This window comes from Eulemur rufifrons, chromosome 28 (genome assembly GCF_041146395.1).
Source record: "Eulemur rufifrons isolate Redbay chromosome 28, OSU_ERuf_1, whole genome shotgun sequence".
Lineage (NCBI taxonomy): Eukaryota > Metazoa > Chordata > Mammalia > Primates > Lemuridae > Eulemur > Eulemur rufifrons.
In genome coordinates, this window is record NC_091010.1 from 10,905,468 (window position 1) to 10,932,368 (window position 26,901).

Here is a 26,901-nt window from a genome sequence, read left to right on the forward strand (position 1 = left end):
GATAACTTGTGTCCCCTTTATCACTTAGTTCAAAGAATCTTTTGGTTTCCATCTTAATTTCCTCCTTGACCCAACTATCTTTGAGCAGTAAGTTGTTTAGTTTCTATGACTTTGTGTGGAGATGAGGGTTTCTGTTGGAGCCAATGTCTAATTTTATTCCACCATGGTCTGAGAAGATGCATGATATAATTCCTATTTTTTTTTTTTTTATTTTTGAGGCATGTTTTCTGGCCTAGGATGTGATCAATCTTACAGAATGTTCCATGAACTGATGAAAAGAATGTATATTCAGTGGGCTTGGGTTAGAATGTTCTGTAAATGTCTGTCAGCCCCATTTGTTCTAGAGTTCTGTTTAAGTCCATTGTTTCTTTGTTTATTTTCTGTTTAGAGGATATGTTTTGTTCTGTCAGAGGAGTGTTGAAGTCCCTGTCTATTAGGTGCTGCTGTTTATCATTTTGTTTAGAGCAAGTAGGATTTGCTTTATGAACCTGGGTGCACCTGTGTTATGCATGGAAATGTTTAGAATTGTTATATCTTCTTGTTGAATTGTTCCCTTTATCATTATATAATGACCATCTTCTTTATTTTTTTCTTTATTTTTGTTGATTTGAAGCCTATGTTATCTGATATGAGAACTGCTACACCAGCTTTCTTTTGGTTTCCATTTGCATAGAATATTGTTTTACTTGTTTTGTTTTTTGTTTGTTTGTTTTAATACAGGGTCTCACCCTGTTGCCTAGACTGGAGTATAGTGGTGTGATCATAGCTCACTGCAGCCTGGAACTCCTGTACTCAAGCAATCCTCCCACCTTAGCATCCTCGGATTACAGGTGTGAGCCACTGCAGCCAGCCTCTTTCTGACCTTTATAAAATCAAATTCTCACTTAATTTTCCTGTCAGAGAACACCTGGCTGCATCAATGCAGAATTTTTCTACAGATGCAAATCTCCTCCACAAAAGATAGCTTTTCAGGTATTCTTGTGTTTTCAGCCCTTCTGAACAGTGATCCTGAACTATGTCAAGGAAATATATTTTGGGGTGAAACATTTTGGTCTTCTGCAAGATTATAAAATCACCTGAAATAAGAATTCACTGATAGAATTATAGAGGGAAACACCAAAAACTCTGCTGCTGAGCCCACCATCGGAGTGGACTACCATAAGTCATAGAAGTCCTACATTCTAGACCAGTGTTTCTCAAACCTTTTTGTAATGATTGCTTCCATAAGGATCTATTTTACGTATTTCTTCCTGATTATTCTCCCCTGTGAAATTTTAATGCCACAAATATACTGGCACATGTACTGTATGCATACCTGTGCATTATATATATTAATACAAAGAGAAAGATTTTTACACCCCTCAAGAACCAGTTTTTACCTCCATTGAGAATGTATGTTCTAGACCCATATCTGCCAATTACCTCGCTATGTTTTCTTAAGAAAAGCTATTATCACTTCTGAGTCTTGATTTCCCCTTGGTACTTGACCAGGAAAGATGAGCTTATTCGTGAGATTCCTCCAACGTCCATACCTCCACAGATACCACCTTGACTTTTGACCCGCTTACAGCATTTGGTTGCACATATGTGAGGAGCAAAATTGAACTACATTTTTCCTTTAAACAGACATCAGCGTTGCCTTTGAGACCACAGTCAGCCTAGAGCAGACAATTTTATTCCATTCTGGCAAGCAGAATGACAGTTTGTCAGTCATAATCAGGATTTATCACTATCGGTTACCCTTTCTCTCCTATGCTGGGTCCCACTTGGATTAGAAATAATTCTATTAAACAGGAGGCAAAGGGTGTGGCCTGCTGTGTGTTCCTCTATTCTATCTCCTGGTCAGTGCACTGGCACACAGGTGCTGCCCTCAGCAGGATCCAGAGGCAACAGTCCCCTTCTCAGCCATGGCTTCATTTTCCTTCTGTGGCTGGCAGGATTTAACTTTTTAGGTTGGCACCATTTGGTCTCTCACCCAAGCAGAGTCAGATGCTGCCTCTGTCACATAGCACATGGTCTGTTGGTGATATCTGGGCATCTCACATGATACGTGTCACTCTCATTACTGGGCAGTGTCTAGAATGGTGCAAAGAAGCCAGTGCATGCTCACAGGTACAGTCTTGGGTTTATCTAAGCCTCAGGGATTCCAAGAGAAAACAAGACCAAGGTGGGGAAGATCTTGTCCCCTTCCCACCTACTATGTTTTCTGCCACCTAGCAAACCCCACATGTGAAACTAGTGCCAGTCAGGCCCCATATTGAGAAACATCCACCACCTTTCAGGAAGAAGCACCTTCCCTTTGTTGGGAGGCCCCATCAGGGATGGCAAAGGTGAAAGCCCTCAAAAACTCCCTTTCCAACTCTCTTTCACCCACACCACATTTCCTGATGGAAAAGTCTAGTTGGGCAGGGTGAGAGCATTTATTTTAACTAAAAGTAAATAAAAATATTTTGTCATCTATCTTTGGCTCTCATTTTTTTCCACTATAATCCAGCACTTCCCGCTTAGCCAGCAGGTGGAGAATGAGGAACCAATCAGCAGCCTGTAATAAAAGTCGTGGTGTATGGGTATTCATGTACTGGGATTCATAAATCATGTCTTTTCCTTTTTGTTAATTTTTTTTTTTTTTTTTAGCAACAGAGTCTCTCTATGTTGTCCAAGCTGGCCTTGAACTCCCGGGCAGTCTCTTGAGTAGCCGGGACTACAGGCTCATACCATTGTATCCAGCTTTTCCTTTTCTGTCTCCTATGCTCGAAGAACTTAGAAACAGAGAACTTACAATTTAACACTTCAAACTAAGTTTTGCTTCTCTACTTCCCTCCATTTGTATCTCTTCTTGTATCGGTGTCCTAACTCTTAATTAATGGTATAATTATCCACCCAATTCAGAACAGAAGAATTACTCATAGTGAGTCCCTCATTCTTATCAGCTATATTCAGTCATTAAATTCTGTAAATTCTACCTCAGCAATATATGTCATAAGCCCGCCCCCTGCCCCCACCATCCTCTACTATCTTAATTCCAGCCTTCATCACCTTTTGCTTGAACAACTACAAGAAATTCCTAATCCGTCTTCCAGTCAAGGGAACCTCTCCCCACCCAACACTACACAAGAGCATTTCTTCCCAAAGATATGACCAGGTCCCTCCCCTGCTTCAGAATATTTGATACCTGTGGAAATAGTACAGCCCCTTATTTAAGAAAGGAAAATATGAAAGCAGAAATTTTTCTTCCAACATAAAGAAAATAAGCTTCAACTGATAGGAATCTTGAAGGAATCTTGAGTCATTGCTTCAAGATTTTGTTTATTCAGATAGTGTGTTGCAAATCCCTTCTCTTTGCTGATAAGACACTGTAAGAAAAGAACTATCACTGAAGGAGCTAAACAGAAAACCTATTTTGCTAGCTAATCAAATTGGGCAAAGATCTAAACTAAGATTAAATTGATCATGCTCAATTTGTTCAATATCATAAGTGACAGATTTCTCTCGTGTTTTTCTGCCATTTTGAGAGAAAAGAGATAAGAACTGTGTTGCTGCCAAACTGTTTTATTACCCACATAGAAGGCAAATCTTTATGTTTGTCAAGATTTACATGGGTAGGAGAGAATCATAAATCACAATTAACGATTGCTTAGGAGTTAAAAAGGTTCATGAATTTTACATGTTGTTAATCACCTTATCTAAAATAGCACCCCTCCAGGGCTTTATCCTGCTTTTCCTCCATGATACTTACCACCAACTAACACATTTTTCTATTTTCTGTCACCACAAGAAAGTAAAGCTACAAGGGCAGGGATTTTGTTTTGCCAAAACAGTGGTAGCAAATGTGTTTGATTCATTCGTATGTCAACGGAAAAAAAACCAAACTCCATAAAATAGTTTTAAAGAGATTTATTCTGAGCCAAATTTGAGGACCATGACCCGGAGCCATGTCCTAGAGGCCTTGAGCAAGTGGACTCAGTGTGGCTGGGTTACGATTTGGTTTTATACATTTCAGGGAGACAGGGATTACAGGTAAAGTCATAAATCAATACGTGGGAATCATACATTGGTTTGGCCTGAAAAGGTGGGCCATCTCCAAGCAGGGGATTACAGGTTACAGGTGGGTTTAAAGATTCTTTGGCTTGTAATTGGTTAAAGACATGAAGCTTTGTCTAAAGGCTTCAAATGCTTTAACATAGTTGCTGTTTATCAGAGATAAGCCACCACACATACATTTCTTGTGTAAATTGAGGACCTGAAGGTTTGTCTTGCATACCCTTAAGCCTGTTAATGCCTTACAAAGGATGTCCCCAAGGAGGGGGGGGGGCATGATAAGGCATGTCTGACTTCCCCCCTCCTGGCAGGCAATTTAGTTTTAGGATATTCCTTTGGCCTCGAGGGGGTCCATTCAGTCAGCTGGGGGGGGGGCGTGGGGGGGGCGATGTGAGGCTTAAAATTTTATTTTAGTTCACAGTATATATGCGTAACATCTAATACAGTGGTTGGTACAAAGTTGAGCACTGAGCCTTCAGCACATACTGAAAAAGAAATAGAGCGAGAGTGGGGAAAAAAAAAAAACCAACTCTCTTGTCTATCTGGCTTTTCACGCAACAAATTACTCGCAACCAAAACAGCTTAAAAGACCTCGGAACAACGCTGGGTAAGAGGCAGAGCTGGTTATCAGCCCTATGTACAGGTATAGACTGAAGCTTGAAAACGTGCCGTGACAAGGTCACAAAGCAATGAAAAAAAAAAAGAAATCTAGGAAAAAAAAAAAAACCTTTGCAGGATTTCACCATTTAACCTTTGGCGTCAGATCCAAGAAACCGGTTAGCTCCGGTCAGCAACAGCCACACCTGGCACCACATTTATCTCACAATAAATTACCAAGGGTCAAAAAGCCCTTCAATAAGAAAAGAGCAGAGTGACGGGATAACTTTTAACACTACCGCCTTTCAATTTTTTAATTTTTTTCTTGTGTCTGCTACACGTGAAAAAGTTGAGAGAAAGCGAAGGAGAGCGCCACCGCCCAAAACTAAGATGGCTTACACAGCTTCCCTTCACACGCCCGACATGGACGCCGACTGTGACGCTCGCAGAAACAATCCTCAACTGGCCCCGCCCCACCAACCCGGAACCCCGCCTCCCCCACTGTGCCCGCTCTTCCGTCATAGGCCTGCTCGTGATTGGCTGCTCATACTATTTCCCTCCTTTCGGATGTTGCGTCACGCGGTGAGCCCGAGGGACTGCACGCGCAGAAGCAGTAAGGAGCGGGCGGGAGGCGGGGGAGGCGGTGGCGTGTGTGTTTCGCCGGCCCGGAAGGGGAACTGCGTGGTGGCGGTGACTGGGAACTGAGGTAGCGCTTCCCCCGGCTGGCAGGCGCCCCTGATCCCCGGTACTCCTGACGGGCGGCCTCATGGGGCCGCTGGGTGAGGCTGGGGAGGGCTGAAGGTGGCGGCGCTGCTGGCTGCGTCACGGCCGGGCTGCGCGTCAGGGTCACCCTCTTGTGGGTGACCCTAGTGAAGGGGTCGGCGGCTCCAGGGTCCAGGACAGGCGGGCAATGGCTCTTCCTCTCTGGCCTTTTCTCCCTGGGCAGCGAAGTGCTGAGTCATGCTCGCGGCGGGGCCGTACAGCCGCTGCCCGAGCGATAAAGAGGCACCCGAGACGGGTCGGGGGCGGGGGGGGGGGGGGGTGTGGGAGAGTTGTGCGTTGACTTGGTGGTTTACTGCCGGCTTCTCATCCAATAAGTGGGTTGGGCGAACTTTCTTGGGGGACCAAGCGCCAGAGCTCATCAACGCTCGCTGAAGTGTAAGCCCTTATCTAAAAGTGTATAGTAGTTTCTCCATTGCGTAGCGAAGGCAGCTGAGTCTCAAAAGTCCAGTACCCGCACAAGGTTACTTCTAACATGTAGCAGAAACACAATTCCCACTATAGGCTGTTATGCGACATCGAGGCCACTCTGAGCTGAGCCTCCTTGGCTCCAGTGGGCTGAGGACTGAGGAAGATAGGACAGCTATAGTTTGAGATGATGTAATAGCACGAAAGTGCCAGAATGCCTCGGTGTTTTCCTAAAGGACAGGTGCTCAGTATTATATACCCTTAGTAGTTCCAGTGGCAGAGCTGGAGGGACACTCAGGCATTTTAAAGGAAGAGTTCTTAGCTTTTGGAGTGCTAGTTAAAACACACATTTTTGGACCTATTCCTAGAAGTATAATCATTAGGAGCAAAGTGAAATCCAGGAGTCTACGTTTTAAGGTGCATCTGGGCAATTTGAAAGCAGGTAGTCCAAGGGTCAGCATTAGAGTCTGAACACTGTTTCATTCCAATTCGCTTATATTACAGATGGGGAAAATGAGACCCAGAAGGAGAGTTACTTGCCTAAATATTCACTACAAATCATTGGTAGAGATGTGCTGGTAGCCCACATTGGCTTGTGCTTGTCATCCCATTCTCACCTGTCAGTCATCTTAGCGTTACAGAAAGACATTCAGGTGACTTGTGTTTGGTCACCCTCTGGTATAATCTGCCCTGGAGCTGAGAGAATCCGGTTTTTAGCATGTTTTTCTTTGGAGGACATTATTGAAGGAGTCTAATGTGAGGGAAACCTGGTTGATAACTGAGTTTACTTTGAAAAATTGAATGTCCTTTGTGTAGTCATAGCAGGGTATATAGGTTAACTTACTTTGAATATTTGCATATCTTGAAGTGAAGCATGATTAGCTGAAATTTATGTTATCTTCTGTTGATGTCTTTTAGCATGACCTCGAAGAGTTATTCATCTCTTACTTGGATGACATTTTTCCTCTGTTCAAAAGTTACATAGAATCTTTTAAATTTTCTCATTGAATACTGGTATAAATATTAAACCAAAACTACATTTGTAAAAGCCATCACAGACCCTGTATTGTCTAGTTATTAGCATCCACTCTGTGTTACACATAACTTTTGCCATCATATATCCTGTTATTGATCAAACTGGGACTTTAATTTGGTGCTCCATCCCACACTAAGTTCTGTGGCATGGGTTTTTGAATTGCAAGGGGCAAGCAGAGGATTTATTATAGAAAATTAAAAGCATCACTTTATTCCATGTTTTCTACTGAAAGATCATTTGTTCCTTCTTGTCTCTGGCTCCTCTATGTCCTCGTTTTAATTGATTAATGGTTTTTTTAATTTTATTTTTCCTGTCTTATTAGCATTTCAGATCTGCTTGGTAAACCTGGTGTACCACCATGCTGGCCGCAAGGCTTGTGTGTCTCCGGACACTACCTTCCAGGGTTTTCCACCCAACTTTCACCAAGGCCTCCCCTGTTGTGAAGAATTCCATCACGAAGAATCAATGGCTCTTAACACCCACCAGGGTAAAGATAATCTGAATGTTTTTATATTTCTTTATTTGTGCCTGTGGGACCTTTTTTTTTTTTTTTGACAGTATGAAGCTTGCTTTAGTGATTTGCCGCAGCACTTAATCCTGATAATGTTCCCAATCAGCTCTTTCTCCCCATAGTTTTCTTTCTTTTCTCTTTCTCTTTCTCTCTCTCTCTCTCTCTCTCTCTCTTTCTTTCTTTCTTTCTTTCTTTCTTTTCTGTCTTCAGGGTCTCACTCTGTTGCCCAGGCTGGAGTGCATTAGTGGCAGAATCGTAGCTCACTGTAGCTTTGAACTCCGGGTCTCAAATGATCCTCCTGCCTTAGCCTCCCAAGTAGCTGGGACTACATGTGTATACCACCATGCCTGGCTGATTTTTCTTATTTTTTGTAGAGATGTGATCTTGCTATGTTGCCCAGGTTGGTCTCAACCTCCTGGCCTTGAATGATCCTCCCACCTCGGCCTCCCAGAGTGGCTGGCATTATAGGTGTGAGCCACTGTACTTGACCTCTCATTAGTTTTATATCATTCTGGTCCCTCCTTATCACATATGAAAGAGAAAAAGAGTTTCTATAACTTTTCCTTTGTTTAAAACTCTTAGAATTTTTCATTCTGAAAATTTGAAGTACATCGTGAGGGATTGAGAGTTATATGGTGTAACAAAGAGATTGTGGGGCCTGTGGTCAAAAGCTTAAGAACCCAGGCATATTACCAGTTGGCCAGATAACTTATTAATAAATTACTAAAGATGTTTCAGCTCTTTTTTTTTTTAATTTTACAATAGACTCTAATCCAATGTGATATTTCAACTCTTGTTTAGAGAATGATAAAATTTGTCAGGTTAGAGAAAAATTCATTTACTTTTACTCCTTTAGCATTCAAATTAGAAGGAGTACATATTTTGAAGTGTTAGGTGAACAAGGAGAATATACAGAAACTAGAAGGAAACAACTTTTTCTCTCTTAAATTAACTGTTCCACTCTTGAAAAAGAGCCAAAACAGAGGGCAATAGTCATCCCTCCCTTTGGCTTCATGTTAAGTAAAGATCTCTTTCTTGAGCCCATTTCCCAGATTACAAAATGCAGCTATGCTTATTGAATACATATTTTTTTAATTTTAATAGATTCTTAAAATGTTAATAGATTTTTGACTTTTGATTGGTGTGTAAAATATAGTAATTCTAGGTATATAGATAAAATCTATAATTTATAAAAGAAACAGTTATTCTGAAACTTTAAGAAGTTAAGAGTATAGTAAATTACTGAATAACTTCAAAAATGAAGCACAGGTGAGGTCTACATTTATTTTCTTAGGTTGGGTAACAAACTTTCATAGTGAAATTACGTATATAGAAAGTACCAAGTTTCATTCATTAGAGTTTTCTAGTGTGAAGAGATCCTCCATTTTATTAAGATTGTGTTTTGGTGTGGGTGTTATGTGTTTTTCTTGACATGTATGTCAGGAATATGCCACCAAGACAAGAATTGGGATCCGGCGTGGAAAAACTGGCCAAGAACTCAAAGAGGCAGCATTGGAACCATCAATGGAAAAAATATTTAAAAGTAGGTGGCAATCTTTAGCTTTTAACTTGAAGTCCATGGATATGTTTTAAGAGGTCCATGAACCACCTCCTAAAAATGTATGCAAACCTTGTGTCTTTGTGCATTTTCTGGGAAGAAGCCCACATTATTGTTCTCAGATCTAATGACCAAAAAAAGATTGATACTTTGCACTGGATTCAGTGGTTCCCAGTCATATTTCTTCCATTGGAAATTTTACTTTCCCTTTTTTTAAAGAAAAAGATTATTAGTTAATGCCCTGATCTGCAAGATATAGTTTGTTGAAGTTCATTTGAAGTATGTAGAATCTTCATTCAAGCATTTAATGTCTGTGTATGTTTCAGGATGAGAATTTTAAGTAACCCAAACACATCCTCTCCCTTGTTTCTGCTACGTAAACATTGATTACATTTTTATTCTTTGATTTCTTTTTTTTTTCTTGACTTGATGTAAAGCATCATCTTTATTAATACCACTTCAGACACAGTGTGGTGTAACTATTGACATTTTCTTCTCATTTTTTACTTTCTAAGAATTTCATAAGAACACACCTCAACTTTTTATTAATAAAATAATGTATATCACAGAAGTATTTCCACATGTACAGATACACTGCCACCTCAAAATGAGTGAGATTGAAGATCAATCAAGTTTGATCCTTTCCTTTTTGTGCTGATTATTACACCTATGTTTCAAGGGTGTCCTTTTCTACTGGGTCCCTAACTTTGAGGCCATTTCTGTATCTCCATATGCACTAATTATGGCCATATTGAAGAAATAGAAAGACAACATATGATTTGATTCCTCTCATAAATATTGTGAAGACCTTACCACCAGCATGTTAATTTAGTCGAGACATGCCAGTATTCACCTGCATTTCCTCCTGTGTTTTGCAGTTGATCAAATGGGAAGATGGTTTGTTGCTGGAGGGGCAGCTGTTGGTCTTGGAGCATTGTGCTACTATGGCTTGGGAATGTCTAATGAGATTGGAGCTATTGAAAAGGCTGTGTAAGTAAATTGTTCCCAAACAATTCCAGTTTTTAAAACAAAGGTTCAATTTTCTTCTCATCCTTATCTTCATTCCCTTTAGGAATGTTTTGTGTCTAGTCTTCATCTGTGTATATACATGAATAAAAACAAATCTCTTGTTGCTTCTTTGACATATATTTATTCAAACTTAAATAAAAATCTTTTAGCAAGATTACATGTGTTTAAGCAAGGAGAAAATATGTTACTTTTTGTATGTGCTAAGTGCTTACATGTTTTATCCCATTTAATCTTTACAGTTTTTCCAAAGTATGCATACTTATTCCCATGATAAATAAGGTTTAGAGTAGTAAAGTGATTTATCCCAAGGTTGCCCAGCTGGTAAATGACTCAACCAGAATGCTAACCCATAATTCCATAAATTAACCATGTTGTATTTCTTACAGAATTTGGCCTCAGTATGTGAAGGATAGAATTCATTCTACTTATATGTACTTAGCAGGAAGTATTGGTTTAACAGCTTTGTCTGCCTTGACAGTAAGCAGAACTCCTGTTCTCATGAACTTCATGATGAGAGGCTCCTGGGTGGTAAGTCAGCTGTTCTTGTTTTCCTTTTTTTGTAAAAGATCAAAAGATTAGATGAAATATATTGGGGCAGAGAGGTATTAAATGGAAAGAATACTATATTGAACAAGTTTTTGTTCAAATAATGTATCAATTACAGGCTGAGTATTCCTAATCCAAAATCTGAAAAATGCTCCAAAATCCAAAGCTTTTTGAGCACTGACATGACACTCAAAGGAAATGCTCATTAGAGCATTTTGGATTTTGGATTTTTGGATTAGAGATACTTGAACAGGTAAATATAATGCAAATATTCCAAATCTGAAAAAAAAAATTGAAATCTGAAACACTTCTGGTCCCATGCATTTCAGATAAGGGATACTCAACCTGTATTAGTGCAGCTGAGACAAATTAGGAAGTGCATTTTGAGGTAAGGCAGCTATTAATTCTTTGTCAGATATGTATTCTAACACCAGAGAATTTGGAAATCAAATTTACAGGGACATCCTTCTTGTCTACCAGCAGATATCAAACAGCCTCTATTTTGTAGCAGTTTACTAAAAAAGCAAATGCAAAATCATCTTAGAGGTCAGAGAGAAATAATTCTTACAAACACCGAAGAATTCTTTGCTATTAAGAGTAGAGTTGCTGCTGTTATTCCTGAGCTTCTTGACCTTATGTAAGATTTTATATTCATTGAGTATTTCTTGAGCAATTGTTACTTTGGTAAATACCAGAATATGATTTCAGACATGGGGCCCTTTTTCTTTGTATCTGGTAGAATAGATGAACTGGAGTAAATGGTACAGGATGGGCAATAACCAGTAGAAAGTGCAAAGTTCAGTCTGGGCTCAGTGGCTCACACCTGTAATTCCAGCATTCTGGGAGCCCAAGGCAGGAGGATCTCTTGAGGTCAGGAGATCGAGACCAGCCTGAGCAAGAGCAAGACATCGTCTTTACTAAAAATAGAAGTAATTAGCCAGGAACAACTAAAAACAGAAAAAATTACCTGGGCATGGTGGTGGATGCCTGTAGTCCCAGGTACTTAGGAGGCTGAAGCAGGGAAGATCACTTGAGCCCAGAAGTTTGAGGTTGCTGTGAGTTAGGCTGATGCCACAGCACTCTAGCGCGGGCAACAGAGCAAGACTCTGTCTCAAAAAAAAAAAATAGTGCAAAGTTCAGTTGAAAGTTCCTGTCTTGGACTATTAGGGAGGTTCCTTTAAGGAGACGTTTATTTCACCAGAGTTGTTGAAGGCTAACATGTTTGATTTTAGAAGAAAACAAGGGCAGTCTAATTTTACCAAACAGCTTGAGCAGAGAAGAGGTAGGAAAACGTAATTTTAAAAGTGACTTACAATCCCATTAGAGTGAGATGCAGGTGTTTGAGGTCTGGAGTGTGAAGATGACACGGGTATGTTTGTTTGCCAAGCTGAGCAGAGTACCTAAGCAGTCAGAGGCCATTGAAGATATTAGAACAGTGAAAGTGTGATTTGTACCTGAGTTTTAAGAACTAACATGGAAAAGACATGAAGCAGGTATACCAGCTGTCCAGCTGTACCTTGTGTAAGATCAGAAATGAGGGATGATAAGAACCTGAACTAGAGCAATGAGTGTGTGACTGGAGGAGGAGGAGAGATGAGTTTATGTAATACGTACCTATTACGCACATGCATAATATTTCCACTACATTGTACTTTCCAAAAGGACAACCATTTATGGGAGCATGGCCATTTGGACATTTTCGTAGTCTTAGGATCATGCTTGTCCAGTGGCTGTCATGAATCTTCTAGCCCAGAGGTTCGTGAAGGCACAGAATAGGCGTGATGCATTCTCACCAGGAAGGTCAGTTTTAATCAAGGGTAAATGATCTAAAAGAATACTTTTGTAATAAAACAAATAGCAATATTATGAAAGATTAAAATGTACATAAAATTTTAGACCCTAAAATAAGACTTCAAGGAAGTTTTGTGCTTGGGTTATCTTTTCAACCCCCTCTGGGCAAAAGATTACCCTCCTCCACTGTTAGGAGTACTTAAGGAAAGTGGTCGGGAGAGCCAAAGACGGGTGCTACAGAGATGAACATACTGCCTTTTGGAGATGACAGATGTATACATACACAGATAATGTCAAAGTTTGTCCCAAGTGCTTTTGGAACAGAGGGAGCATCTGATCCTGTTACTGAGCAGCCAGGCTACCTACTAGAAAAAGTTTTCAAGACGTGGAGGCAATGCCTTAGTAAGTCAGCCAGATGGGAAGGAGATATTCTCAGGCATGATGGACAGAATTAAGGAAACTCTGCATGTTTGCAGTCCTGCCAGTTCAGTATAGCTGGAATGTAGAGTGTGGAAAGGTAAAAGGCAAAATACGAGACTGGATCAAGAAAAACTTTAAAATTAAAAAATATAATTCCAGTAAATATTTTGAAAATACTGTGCTGAGGATGTGTGAAGTAGTTTTTAATAATTGTTTCTGCATTGGAAAATGGTGGACTGGAACTTAGTATGCTTTTCTGTATGGAGGTTTTCCCATTCTCAGAAAAAAGCAACTGTTCTTTTTACCGTACTTTACATCAGAGGTTGAACATTCTGACATCCATGGGTCAGATAATACAGATGAGTAAGGAGGCCTGGCATGCCACACGGGATTATTGACATCTAGAGAAAGGCTTCCAAGTAAAAAGCATTGACCACAGTCAATTGTTTTTTAATAGCTGGCCAAAGAAAACGTACCTGCCTGATTCTGTTCAGGTTTGCAATCTCCGCTTTAAATTTCTTGAAGATTGCTTATCACTGTCTTCCATTATACACATTTCTTCTTGTCATACACAAGGAATATTTAAATGTTATAACAATGGAAATCTAAGATAGGCAAAGAAAAGGAATGAGCACCAAGTCAGCCATAAACCTGGAAGGATAGAAATGTAGAATCTTATGTTTTTATCTCTTCGTGTGCTGTGATATTCACCTTCTATTTTTCAAGTTTTCATTTAGCAAATAGGGAATTCAAAGCAATGTACTATATACATAAAAACATATATACTGGTCAGTAGATCATGACTTATTTTAAAGAAAGTGCTATTTGTGCTATCTAAAATGTATTTTTTAATTAAGAGGAATTATCCTGGGATTCCTTAAAGAATTTTTGTTTCACCTCTAACAAGAGTAAAATTATTAAAAGATGATGGTGCGCATCCAATCTTAAGTCATGTCCTTGAAGCTATCTGCAAAACCTCATATATGGCACTAGGGGGCACTCTTTCTAACTTAGCCAATACTCCAAAATAAACCCAAGGCCTTTAATGTACCAGAAAAATATAGGATTTGGTTTATTATCCTTCATCTTTTTAAAGCTGGTTTATTAGAAGTAACTAATTGTACTTGAAACTTGTGAGTTTCTACTTTAGTTTTAGGTAAGGATCAATTTTTCTTAATAATATGTGTTTTTCAGACAATTGGTGCAACCTTTGCAGCCATGATTGGAGCTGGAATGCTGGTACACTCAATACCATATGAACAGAGCCCAGGCCCAAAGCATCTTGCTTGGTTGCTGCATTCTGGTATGTTCTATTTTAAATTGTTATTAAACAATCCTGAATACTGCCTCTTTTGGGTGGCTTTCAGCTATAAATTGCTTATACATAATTTAATTAAACCTCATGTTTAGAAACACAATTTTCTTCAGTCATACTCGTTGCATCATTGCTCTGAAAAGTTGATTCTGATACTAAGACCATGGACATCCCCAATACTGAACTTTTCTCCTCTGATGGTCTAATATGCAGAGATTTTCTTTTGTTTATTTTGTTCAATACCAGGCGGATTTCAGATCTGATACACATCACTTGAGAGGTTTTTTTTTGCTATCTGTAGAAAAATTTAAAAAAACCTGAGGGTAGAGAAAGTTTTGCTAAAAATATGCTGTCAAATACAAAACTGATGGGAATCCTAATAGAAATGTCATATGTAGCAGAAATTTTTATCCAGTATCTTTCCTAGAACAAAAAGCATTTTTAAATTATTCATCATCATGAGATACAGTACATTTTTATTACTTGATCTAGAAGTGTTACTCTTGTGAAAGTGAGGCACTAAGTATTGAAAAATCAGTATGTGCCTAGTCTATGAGGTAACATAATTTCTGCTCAGTGCTGAAATAAGGACTTATCTAAGATTTTTTTAATTAAGGAATTCCATTTATCTTTGTTAATTAAATGATTAATACCTTTTGCTGTAATTTTTGTGAAGAGTTTAGAGTTATAAACAACTAAAATTACTTTTTGTAAACTCTGATAGCATTCCCTGTTACAAAAAGTAACAGCAGTGTCTATCCTAGAAATTCCTACATTTTAAGGTTATCATCATATCCTCTTTCTCTTTTACCTTCTTTTTGGCAGCAGTAGGTTTGACCTTCAGTTATTCTTTCTAAGCTTTTTTATCTCAGTTCTTACATGAATGTTGTAAAAACTGGTGGTAAGATCCAAATAGTGGATTACATGAGATTTGACGGCAAAAATATAGATTAATGTTTGTGCTTATGAGTTGTAACTGTTTGACTAGGAATAGTGCTAATCAATGTTGTGATACAGAATTTGAGTAGCCACAGATTTTGTTGTAGAATTTTGCAGGTGGTATTATCTAAAGGAAAAACTTTTTATAATCATATTGCTTAAACAATAAGATATAATATGTTGGCATATTTAGAAATGGCATTTTCCCTTTGGTTGTTATTTAGTAAATACTTAATAAGCACTTGCTTGCTCTTTCTCTAGGTGTGATGGGTGCAGTTGTGGCTCCTCTGACAATATTAGGAGGGCCTCTTCTCATCAGAGCCGCATGGTATACAGCCGGCATTGTGGGAGGCCTCTCCACTGTGGCCATGTGCGCACCTAGTGAGAAGTTCATGAACATGGGAGCACCCCTGGGAGTGGGCCTGGGCCTTGTCTTTGTGTCCTCACTGGGTAAGCTACTGCGCTTTGACACTTAGTTCTTGGTTCATAGTGTCCTAAAATCTGAAATATTCAGGTATCCTAATTCATTGAGTCATTTTTTAAAGTTTAAAAGGTATGTTGCTAATTTGACTGGATTTTATTATATGATGTCATATGAACATCTTGGCAACATGGTCAATCATTATGACTGGTTTTATCAAATACATCTAAAATGGGAAAGTTGGTCTGGAGAACATGAAAATTGTTCTGATGCAAGTGCCTTCCTGGAATGTTGGCAGGTGGCCTGTTGGAGGAATGAGTATCATGGGATTTGAACTAATGTAAATAAGGTTAGACAGTACACATACTCAGATGTCTTTTTACCTGTACAGTATACTGAGGAGATTTTTTTTTTAAGTAGTGTCAGTTATAAATCCAGTTACAGGAAAGTGATTTTTCAAAAAAGAAAAAAATCTTCATTTTTTTTCCCCCCCATTTTGATTTCAGGATCTATGTTTCTTCCACCTACCACTGTGGCTGGTGCCACTCTGTACTCAGTGGCAATGTATGGTGGATTAGTTCTTTTCAGCATGTTCCTCCTGTATGATACCCAGAAAGTAATCAGGCGGGCAGAAGTAACACCAATGTATGGAGTTCAGAAATATGATCCCATCAACTCGTAAGTAATCTTTAACGTTGTTACTTTTATATAAGGATGTTGGTGTTTGACCTATTTTGTTTTATAGCCGTATTTAGTTTACTAGGGCTACTGTAACAAAGTATTACAAACTGGGTGGCTTAAAACAATAGACCTTTATTCTCTCACAGTTCTGGAGGCCAGAAGTCCAAAAATGAAAGCATCAGCAGAGATGGTACCTTGTGAGGGCTCTGAGAGAATCTGTTCCATACCTCTCTTAGCTGCTTGTTCCTGCTGGCAGTCCTTGGCATTCCTTGGCTTTAGATGGATCGTTCCAGTCCCTGTCTCCTCCTTCACATGACATTCTCCCTGTGTGTCTGTCTCTATCTTTTCTCCTTTTCTTTAATTTATGCTTACATATATTTATGTAAATGTAATTATATATATATATATTTTTATATATATATAAAGACAGGGGCCGGGCGCGGTGGCTCACGCCTGTAATCCCAGCACTCTGGGAGGCCGAGGCGGGTGGATCGCTCGAGGTCATGAGTTCGAGACCAGCCTGAGCAAGAGCGAGACCCCGTCTCTACTAAAAATAGAAAGAAATTATCTGGCCAACTAAAAATATAAAAAAAAATTAGCCGGGCATGGTGGCGCATGCCTGTAGTCCCAGCTACTCGGGAGGCTGAGGCAGTAGGATTGCTTGAGCCCAAGAGTTTGAGGTTGCTGTGAGCGAGGCTGATGCCACGGCACTCACTCTAGCCAGGGCAACAAAGTGACACTCTGTCTCAAAAAAAAAAAAAAAAAAAAAAAAGACAGGGTCTCGCTCTGTTGACTGGGCTAGAGTGCAGTGACATCATCAGAGCTCACTGCAACCTCAAGCTTCTAGGCTCAAACGCTGCCTCAATCTTCCAAGTAGCCGGAACTATAGGCTTATTTTTGGTAGAGATGTGATCTCACTATGTTGCCCCAGGCTGTCTTCTCCTTTTCTTATAGGGCCACCAGTCATAATGGATTAAGGGCTTACCCTGCTCCAATATAACCTTATCCTAACTTACATCTTAATTATATCTGCAAAGACTGTATTTCTTGTCTCTTTTTTTTTTTTTCCCTCCGAGAGAGGATCTCACTCTGTTGCCCAGGCCAGAGTGCTGTGATATCATCATAGCTCACTGCAACCTCAAATTCCTGGGCTCAAGCAGTCCTCCTGCCTTCGCCTCACAAGTAGCTGACACCTGTCTAATTTTAAAATTTTTTTTTGTAGAGGCAGTCTCGATGTTTTGCTCAGGCTGGTCTTGAACTCCTGGGCTTAAACAATCTTCCCATCTCCCAAAGTGCTAGGTACACAGGTGTGAACTACCACATCTAGCCTGTATTTCCAAATAAGATGACATTCACAGGTACCAGGGCTTAGGACTTCAACATATTTTTCAGGGGTGGGGTGGACACACAAACCCACAACAATGGCTTTGTCAGATTTTACTATTTTATTTCTGTTGCAGTTTGGTCTATTCTCTCTCTGTAGTAAACTGTATATCCAGAAAACCACTGACTATATTGTGACTAGATGTAATATTTAAGCATTCATTCAGTTAATTCAGAGTACTTTACCTATTTTGTTAACTACCCACATTATGCAATAATGTGCTCATTGGTCAATTTTTTTTTAATAGTATATATTTTGCAGACTTTAAAACTGAAGAAAATATATATATTAGTCAAATATTTATTGGAAATGTACATAATTTACTTGGGATTTTTAACAGAAAAGCTGATTTTTATACATCTAGAAATTGGAAACTCTTCAATATATAGATTCCAGTTTTGGAGATATTCAACTTTAGTTGCCATTAAGTGTTATATAATAATGCTTTTTCTCTTTTCTTGGCATCTACCAAAGTAGGTTATTTTATTTAAACAATTTTCTTGAGTTTCGTGGTGTCTGTCACTTCTTTAATTTGTTTTTCTTTATCTAAAAATAAAACCTAAAGTAATGGTTTAAAAAAAATGTTGCTGTAAAGCTTACAGATTTGTAGCAGTTTCCGGGGATAGGTGGGGGGTGCAGGCAAAGCAGGCATATTATACTTAAAAATGCCAGACTCTGTCTAGCAAGTTTTAATAAAGATTGTTTCTTTGGTTTTGTCGTATTTCGTTGTCTATGACCCAGTTTTCTTTGCAAGTTACTATACTCATAGTAAGTAGAGTGTCAGAGAATAGAATAATGATTTTTAAAACTGCCCTTTAACATTTAAAAGATGAGTCTGCCAGAAGGAAAACCTGACTGTTTGCTAGTCTAGGGCTTCCTTAGTTGGCAGTTGAAGATATTTTAAATCTCCATTCCGTATAGCTAGGACAAATAATCTGAATTGGTTTTCTTCTTTCCTATGTTAAATGTTTATCATCATTATTAGAATTGTATCATACATAATGACCATAATATTTTTTTCTAGGATGCTGGGAATCTACATGGATACATTAAATATATTTATGCGAGTTGCAACTATGCTAGCAACTGGAAGCAACAGAAAGAAATGAAGTGACTCAGCTCCTGGTTTCTCTCCTGCATCAGATATCTTGCTTGTTTGATAGGGCAGATATTCATTAAATAGTTTGTACAAGCAGCTTTTGTTGAAGCTTAGAAGATAAGAACATGTCAACATGTTTTAAAATGTTCCAGTAATGTAATGCTTCAGGTCTGCTTTTTCTTCTGGAGAATAAATTCAGCAGTACTCTTCCAAATAAGCACACACATTTCTCATGTTTGAGTAATTTTAAAATATCTTAATGAATGTGAAAACTAAGGTTTGTGCTATGAAAATATAAGTATCTTATCAATTTTTAAATTTATTAGGTTAAGTAAAAAATAGCAAACTTGTGTTTGTCTGCATATTTTTTGGAATGCCAAATAATGTGAGTAAGGTCGTAAGTGATGAAAAATTTTGATAAAGGGACCAGAGGTAAGTAAAGGATCACTTGCTGTCTATTTTTTTAATACTTAGGACTTAGCACTTGGGTGATTGGTGATGAGCCAGTGACAGACAACTGGATATTTGGAGACAAACAAGAGATTGCTGTTTTTATAGTTATCTGTTGAACTCAGCAGAATTATTGAGTATGAAACAAAGACACAGGTTGTGCATTTTCCTGCTGTTGCTTCTCAGTGTTCTCTTTACACAGTAGGTGTGGTCATGTTTGACTTCTCATTGTTAGGACAGTCCAGAATGTGAGTCATATGAAATCCCTGGTGGAATTATGTTGGTGTGACTTTTACGTCTGAATCTTCTAAAATGAAATATCCTTAAAACTATTCTCAAGATAAAATATCCAAAGCATGAATTTATTGCTTTTCAAACATGCAAACAGTATGTTCATGATTGCTGGAGTTTTCTTACATATTTATTGAAATGTCTAATTGAATACAATCTCGCTTTTCTCATCTCTTCAAGCTTTGAAGCCTTTATAAAGAAACCTTTTTGTTGCTTACACTTGAGAATATGAAAGCATTTCTTCTCCTAAGACTGTTGGTTTCTGCATTCCCTCTCAGACTTACCACTAAAAAGCAAAGCAAAAGTAGTTGTCTCTATAAAATACATGAATAAAAAGTGTAATGGGGAAAATGTTTCGTGAGTTTCCCCTAGCAGAATTTTCCTTCTATCCTACATAGACCATTACTTAACTTTCTTGTGACATTTATAAGTTTTTGATACAGAAAAGTTATTCTTGGAAGTCTTTAATGAATGGAAAGTCTGTATTGTTAAGATTATTACTATTTTTGACATTTATTACAATAATCCAGAAATAACTAACCATCTCAAAATACATAGGATGCTTATTTCTGAAATAATGAAGGTTCCAGCCAGATGATGACTGTTCTGATTTTTCCAACTGAGCTATATGTATACCATTTGAATATGGATTTGTTTAAGAAAGCAACTTAGTGTCTTGCCGATATAGTATAGTACAGTGTGGTCAGACTGCGGTACTGGTAACTAGACTGCCTATATTTGAATTCCCAACTTCTCCATTTATTTCTTATTTGACCTTGGGCAAGTTACTTCTCTGTGACCAAAAGTAAAGATAATAACAGAACCTCCTTCATGCTGTTTTTTTCCCCTAAGTAATAATGTAAATGCCAAACTTCTGCTTTTCCTCAGTGTATCCTCATATGTATACAGTGTCAGTATGATAATAAAGTGAAATACTAAAGGGCCTGTTGCCATTAGTCACCTTTTAGAACCCAAGGTTTATATATATTTTTTGGATGTTATCACAAAACAAAGTGATATAATTTCAACAGTGGTATCAGGCAAAAGTTTATCTAGAAAATCAAGGGTTTTTAATAAATTTAATGACAATATTTTATTTTAGCACTTTTTCTGACTTTGCTAAGACCATGAAGACTGTATAAAATAAAATGTAAAAGATGAGTTAATATATAAAATGTGATTACTTATATAATAGTTCTAAAATGATTTTTAAAAAAATCACTAGTTTCTTGGTTCCTGTAAGCATAACACAGGGCTTTTTGTTCTTTACATCATTCATAAGGAAGAGTAAAGACCTGCAAATTGATAGGCTTTAGGCAAAAAAAAGAAAAATTTCTATTTTTCATTCTCAGATGCCATCTGAAGTATTACAGGATAACTGAAATATGTAGCTTAAAATAATTACAATAAAATAATTGTTGCTTAGAATGGTATCTAATAAACATTTGATTAAAAAACATGAATGCCTACATGTTATATCAGTCATCAGGCTAGCTGGACTCAGGGTGACAATAATGAATAAAAGCCATTGCCTTCTAAAGTAGCAACCCTATGTAAACACAACTGTAGTTCATTGGATGAGTGTCAGACAGGCGAGCAAAATTCAAATGCAGAGTATTAAGTTTCTAAGATGTCCCAGGAGGGGCCAGGCAAGGTGGCTCACACTTGGAATCCTAGCACTCTGGGAGGCTGAGGCAGGAGGATTGCTTGAGCTCAGGCGTTCAAGACCAGCCTGAGCAAGAGCAAGACCCTGTCTCTACTAAAAATAGAAAAATTAGCTGGGTGGTGCATGCCTGTCGTCCCAGCTACTCGGGAGGCTGAGGCAAGAGGATCACTTGAGTCCAGGAGTTTGAGGTTGCAGCAAGTTATAGTGACACCACTGCACTCTATCCAGGGTGACAGAGCAAGACTCTGTCTCAAAAAAAAAAAAAACATCAAATAACATGTCCCAGGAGGAAGTCTTCAAGAGTAAATATAGCAGGTAAGGCACATAGAAAAAGGTAGTGAGTGCATTTCATACAATGAACACATGACAGAGGAAGGTTGCAGGGAGCAGAGTGGGGATCTGGGGAAGGTGGAGAAAAATGGAAATTCCTTCGAAGCCAGATTTCCCACTCGCTGCAGGTATATGTGTTGTGTCTAAGGTGTTAGAACCTAAGAAGAAAGTCATGTTTCCCTTTAAGTTCATCTACATAGGATGTGTCCATGTTAAAGGTACTGAGACTGGATGATACCCAAGATTTGTATAATTCCGGTGGGATAAGATGACCCAGATATGCTAGTAATAACTAATGTTAGAAGTGAATTTTTTGTATATTGTGTGCTAAGCCCTTTTCCATAAATTAAAACATTGCTTTAAGTATTGTCATCCCCTTTTTGCAGAGGAGTGAACTGAAGCCCCAGAAGTTTGATCTTTGCACCTGGTCATATGGCTGGGAAGAATAACGAGTTGAACTGTCTAACCAATTACACGGGGAAGTTTGTGATGAATGTTCTACGTCTGTGGTCCCCAACCTGTTAGGAACTGGGCCGCAGAGCAGGAGGTGAGCGAAACTTCATCTGTATTTACAGCCGCTCTCTGTTGCATCACCACCTGAGCTCCACCTCCTGTCAGATCAGCCAGGGCATTAAACTCTCATAGGAGCGAGAACGCTACTGTAAACCGAGTGCGGGGGGGGGGGGGGGGGGGGGGAGGAGTCTAGGTTGTGTGCTCCTTATGAGAATCTAATGCCCCAACCCCTGGTCCGTGGAAAAATTGTCTTCCACGGAACTGGTCCCTGGTGCAAAAAGGGTTGGGGACAGCTGTTCTACATCTGAAATCCTGTTTGAGGATCACAAAAGCACTATACAAATTAAGTAGGTTAAGATTTTGTTACATTGTAATTCAGTTTTACTGGTAACCAGTATTCCCAGTTAATGAAATAACCTACAGCATTAGAATTTTAGTTTTTATCTAAAGGAATTGACCTCAGTGAAGGATAAATGGAAATCATCATACTTCTTAAATAGTTCTTTTTTGTATTGCCTGGTCCACCTGGAGCTATAAATCAAACCATTTTTTAAAGGTCAGCGTAGTCAGTAAGATGGAATCCTTCCTAAATGCACCCAATGTAGCTAGCACTCAAAATGGAAACCATTTCTCAGGAAAAGATTAGAAAGCTATGACCTTGAGCACTTCTGCCTTTAAAGTTAGATTCTTTGTGAAGCAGTCCAGGAAGATGAAAGTTGAACATTTGTTGACACTTGGGAACAAGCAAGTATTTTGTGCCAGACAGAAGCAAAAGAGGCCAGACGGAAGAGGAAGGAGGTGGGTTGTGTGGACCATTCTGGCCAGTATCTCCCAGCTGCTGGCCCGGCAGCGTGTGGGCGTGCCCGGCAGGAGCCCTTCCCCTCTGCCAGCCACTGCCTCGTTCTGCCTCGCAGCTCTCATGGGTTCCTCGCCCAGTGCGATGTCAAGGACTTCTCTCGGCTTTCCACCCTCAACTGAGATTGGTGGTGGATGGCAAGAGTGTTGCAGCCTCATTGGGTATGGATAAAAGCCTTGATGGTGCCCATGGCTACACCCAGAGATAAAATTGATATGTTCTGCAGGACTCGATTGACATTTTTCCTCACAACTGCACACAACTTTAGAAGTGGTTTTTAAACACTTAAAACATGCTTTCCAGTGGACATTTTGTAAAAGCTGCCTGGAGGCCAGCTGCCACCATTCCTCCAGGTTAACCGCCCATGTGCCTGCTGGCTCACCTGTGCACCCAAGTGGTTTTATGTGGCCAACACAACTTGGTGACACAGGGCTTCTAATGACCCCTTCGTTTATTTGCTTAGCAGTCATTTCTCTCAACTCTTAAGATGCAGTATTTTATACATTTCATTTCTGAAGTGTGTTCTATTTTTTTTTCTTTTGCTAAACTAAATAGCGTGTCTTAAAGCAGTAGTATTTTAAAATGGAAGAATTGGGATATTTCCTAGTGGTTTGTTTCCATAATTTTCTAATAGTTCATTGTCGTGTAAGAACAGGTATCTGAAGAATTGTCTTTTGGTAAATGACTATAACAACTAATTACTGCTGATTTAGAGGGGGATCTTGCACAAGAAAGTACGAACAATCTGGCCTCACCCAATTACGTACTTTTTTTTTTTTTTTTTTTTTTTGCTTAAACGACAGATTTATTTTCTTACACTTCTGGAGGCTAGAAGCCCAAGTCCAAGGTGCCAGCATGTTTTTTTTCTGGTGAGGGAATCTCTTCCTGGCTTGTAGATGGTGGCCTTCCTGCTGTGTCCTCCTGTGGTGGCGGTGGGAGGGTGAGGGGCGGGGAGGGGCCGATAGAGAGAGCCCAGTATGTACTTTAGGTATGCAGGTTGAATGGACCAATTTCAGCAATGCAGAATGACTCCCAAACAGTAATATGAATGGAAGGTGAGAGGGTACAATCTGACGGTTCCAAAGGAGAGTGAGGGATGTAATAGGTTCATTTTGTTTGGTGCTCCACGAAGAAATTAACTCTTAGTGCCAACTATGGGGAGACAAGGATGAATGGCTGGAAGTAGATCAGTCTAGCAGACAGCATCTGCTGGCAGTGGGAGGGGCGGTTAGCCAGCAGGGGTCTAATACTAGTGACAGAAGACAGCTGGCTGTGCTGACCCTAGAGCGGGCAGTGCTGGAGGCAGAAGCCCTTACTATAGGTGGGGGATGCAGGACCCTCACCCAACAGGCTTAAGGGTCACGATTCACTCTTTTACAAGATCAAATTAACAAGAGTAGTAATAGAGTAGTTAATCATGAGAAATAGCAAGAAACACTTAAATGATTCAAGGTAGTTATAAAGTCCTTATTCAGAAACTACAAAAGGATTATCCAGACTAATTGCTACAGTTCAGAGGAAGGGGGCAAATGTGCTGAGCGCACATAGGAACACACACGTCCACACGCAAGCGCAGAAGGTTGGTGCTGTGGTGGTTAGGGGAATGTCTGGCCCAGCCACCATGCGGCTTGTTGGAGAGTGTCCTGACGGGCTTTGCAGAGAACTCGACCTCCTCTGCCTGCAGGACCCTGACCAAAATGTGGGGGTTCAGGAAAGGCTACAAAATGTCCTGCAGGACTCTTGCCTCAGAAGATGCAAGTATGATTGACTGCCTCATTTAAATAGAATAGTCAGGTTTTTTTTTTTCTTTTAGTAGAATTAGGGGGTACAAGTTGAATTCCGGTACTTGTATATATTGTATAGTGGTGAAGTATGGACTATGTACCCATCACCTGAGTAGTATACTTTGTACCCCATAGGTAATTTTTCATCTATTGCCCTCTCCCACTTGTGTCTTGTGAGTCTCCAATGTCCATTATATAGAATTTTAAAAGAAGTTGGAGAAATTATAAGATTTTCACTGTTGTTAGTTCTGAGTGACAGAAAAAAATGGACATTTGTTAAGAAAATGGGGTGTTTTGATATCTTTTTCAGTATATTCCAGCTGCCCCTAAGTGACTTTTTAAAAAGCAAAGTGCGCCTGGAGAGAAAGTGAATGTCAGGGAAACACTTTACAAGGAGCTTGTCGGATTTTTAAACTAGTGGGAAGACCCAAGAAAGCACAACGTCTGTGCGCCCTGTGGAACTGGACCCAGAGCCTGCAAGGACCTCCTGCCTGGCTCCTTCAGCAGGGTTGAAGTTCACCCAGGGTTGAAGTGCACAGCTCTGGCTGCACCTCCCACGTCCCCGCCCTGTCCTTGCGTTGCTAGGTGTGGGGCTGAGAATAAGGAGGCGAGGTGACACCTGCTTTCTGGGAAGCCTGCTGTCAACGTGCAAGGTACAGCACAGAGGCTGACAAACAGGATCCATCCCAACCCTCCCTGCAGTTCTCCAGCTCTCAGCGCTGGCAGACGCAGGAATGCTTGGCACTGCTGTTTCTCCTTTCTGCACACCGCCCTCCTGCCCAAGTCTCGCGCACTTGCCCTCTTTTTTTCTCTCACCTTTCTCCATCAAAATCCACATTTGGGAATGGGTCTGGTATCACTTGTTTAGACATAAATTTCTGTGTGTGTGTGTGTGTGTGTGTGTGTGTTTCCTTTGCCCCTAACTGTGGCAAGAAAGACAGTCATTCCGCATTAAAGAAGCACCAGATACTCTTGAGCACAAGTGGGAAGTTGGGTATTTTTTCAACACAGGATGCCGTTGAAAATGGGAGGGAGACCCAGCAATCCCTCTTCTGAGTATATAACCTAAGGACTTGAAATCAGTATGTCGAGGAGATGTCTGCACTCTTATGTTTATTGCAGCATATTCACAATAGCCAAGATACGGATGCAACCTAAGCATCTGTCAGTGGATGAATGGACAAAGACAATGTGTTATATATGCGCAGTGGAATAGTATTCAGTCTTTAAAAAGAATGAAATTCTGTCATTCGTGACAACAACATGAACCTGGAGGACATTATGTTAAGTGAAATAAGGCAGGCACAGAAAGACAATAAAAACCACGTGTTCTCACTTACATGCAGAATCTAAAATACATCAGATGCATAGAAACAGAGAGTAGAGTAGTGGTTACCAGAGGGTGGGGGTGGGGAGAATGGGGACATGTTGGTCTCAAGGGTAGAAAGTTTCAGTTAGGAGGAATAAATGAATATACAAGGGGATGGATATGTTAATTAGCTTGATTCCATCATTCCACATGGTACACACAACACTATGCCATAACTATTAATATATATGATTATAATTTGTCAAAAAATTTAAATAAACCTACATTAGCATTAAATAATGAGAATTATGCAGAAGCTGGAAATCTAAGCCAGCAATTACAAGGTGAACCAAAAATATCCAGCAATTTAAAAAAAAAAAAATCTTGGAAAATGGTATTAAATCTCAGATAGGCATTAAATATAATTTCACTAGAATTTGAGGGTCAGGATGACCTTGTTTAGTTGAGTATTCTAAAGTCTTTTATCCTTGACTGTTGTTAACACTCAGTTATAATAAATATTTTGGGGGTAACAAAATGACACAGGAGGAAAGCCTATGTATCCAACCCCACGTCTAGAAATTGACCACCTAATATAACAAATTACTTTCGCATAGCATGTAGCGCTTTAGCATTACACTTTCATCGTACAGATCTGTTCCTCTCCAGCTCCAGCTGCTATTTTACATTGAAAGAAATAAATGGAGGCACAGAAAAGCGGAGCAACTTTTCCAGGGTTACACAGCTAAAACATAGTAGGGCTCTGGTTAGAGTGCAGATCGTGTGGCTCTAGAGCTTGTGCTTTTAATAAGTGTAGGGGAGGTGGAGAGACAGAAATTGAGTACAAACGTTCTGAGTCCCCCACTCCAGCCTGAAAACATGGGCTGGGTGTGAAGGGGTGGAGGCAAAAGGCAAAAAATGAGGGGGGTGGGGAAGGGAGAGAAAGCCAAAAGCCAAGGGGCTATTCCCATCAGAGGCTGAGACTGTAGTTCAGGGGTGGAGAACCTGCGGCGTGGCCTTCTAGGTCCTTACGTGTGGCCTTTTGACCTGAATCCAAATTTTACAGAACAAATCCTTTTATTTTTATTAATACATTTTTGTTCATCTTTTATATTTTTATCTAATTTTTAAAATGAACGTATTTTAAAT

The 26,901-nt window shown here is 39.5% G+C and overlaps 1 protein-coding gene across 3 annotated transcripts; it reads left to right on the plus strand.

Annotated features, from left to right (window-relative positions):
• Window positions 1-5,211: 5,211 nt before the first annotated feature.
• On the plus strand, window positions 5,212-20,307 carry GHITM (growth hormone inducible transmembrane protein). 3 transcript variants are annotated; one of them, XM_069460308.1, is made up of 9 exons: window positions 5,212-5,248; window positions 7,182-7,346; window positions 8,814-8,913; window positions 9,807-9,918; window positions 10,344-10,485; window positions 13,909-14,017; window positions 15,230-15,418; window positions 15,896-16,067; window positions 18,479-20,307. In XM_069460308.1, the coding sequence occupies exons 2-9, from the start codon at window positions 7,218-7,220 to the stop codon at window positions 18,561-18,563; spliced, it is 1,038 nt and encodes a 345-aa protein (XP_069316409.1). In that variant the 5' UTR covers window positions 5,212-5,248; window positions 7,182-7,217; the 3' UTR covers window positions 18,564-20,307. The 3 variants fall into 3 exon arrangements, with proteins under 3 accessions (XP_069316409.1, XP_069316406.1, XP_069316407.1); XM_069460305.1 differs by lacking the exon at window positions 5,212-5,248 and adding an exon at window positions 5,280-5,380; XM_069460306.1 differs by lacking the exon at window positions 5,212-5,248 and adding an exon at window positions 5,280-5,341.
• Window positions 20,308-26,901: the final 6,594 nt, after the last annotated feature.

What these genes read in the sequence shown, in the direction of transcription:
- GHITM (XM_069460308.1), top strand. Translation starts at nt 7,218, where the DNA reads ATGCTGGCCGCAAGGCTTGTGTGTCTCCGGACACTACCTTCCAGGGTT. An exon ending in GGAGCTATTGAAAAGGCTGT is followed by an intron (nt 9,919 to 10,343) that starts GTAAGTAAATTG and finishes TATTTCTTACAG; the next exon opens with AATTTGGCCTCAGTATGTGA. An exon ending in TGTCTTTGTGTCCTCACTGG is followed by an intron (nt 15,419 to 15,895) that starts GTAAGCTACTGC and finishes TTTTGATTTCAG; the next exon opens with GATCTATGTTTCTTCCACCT.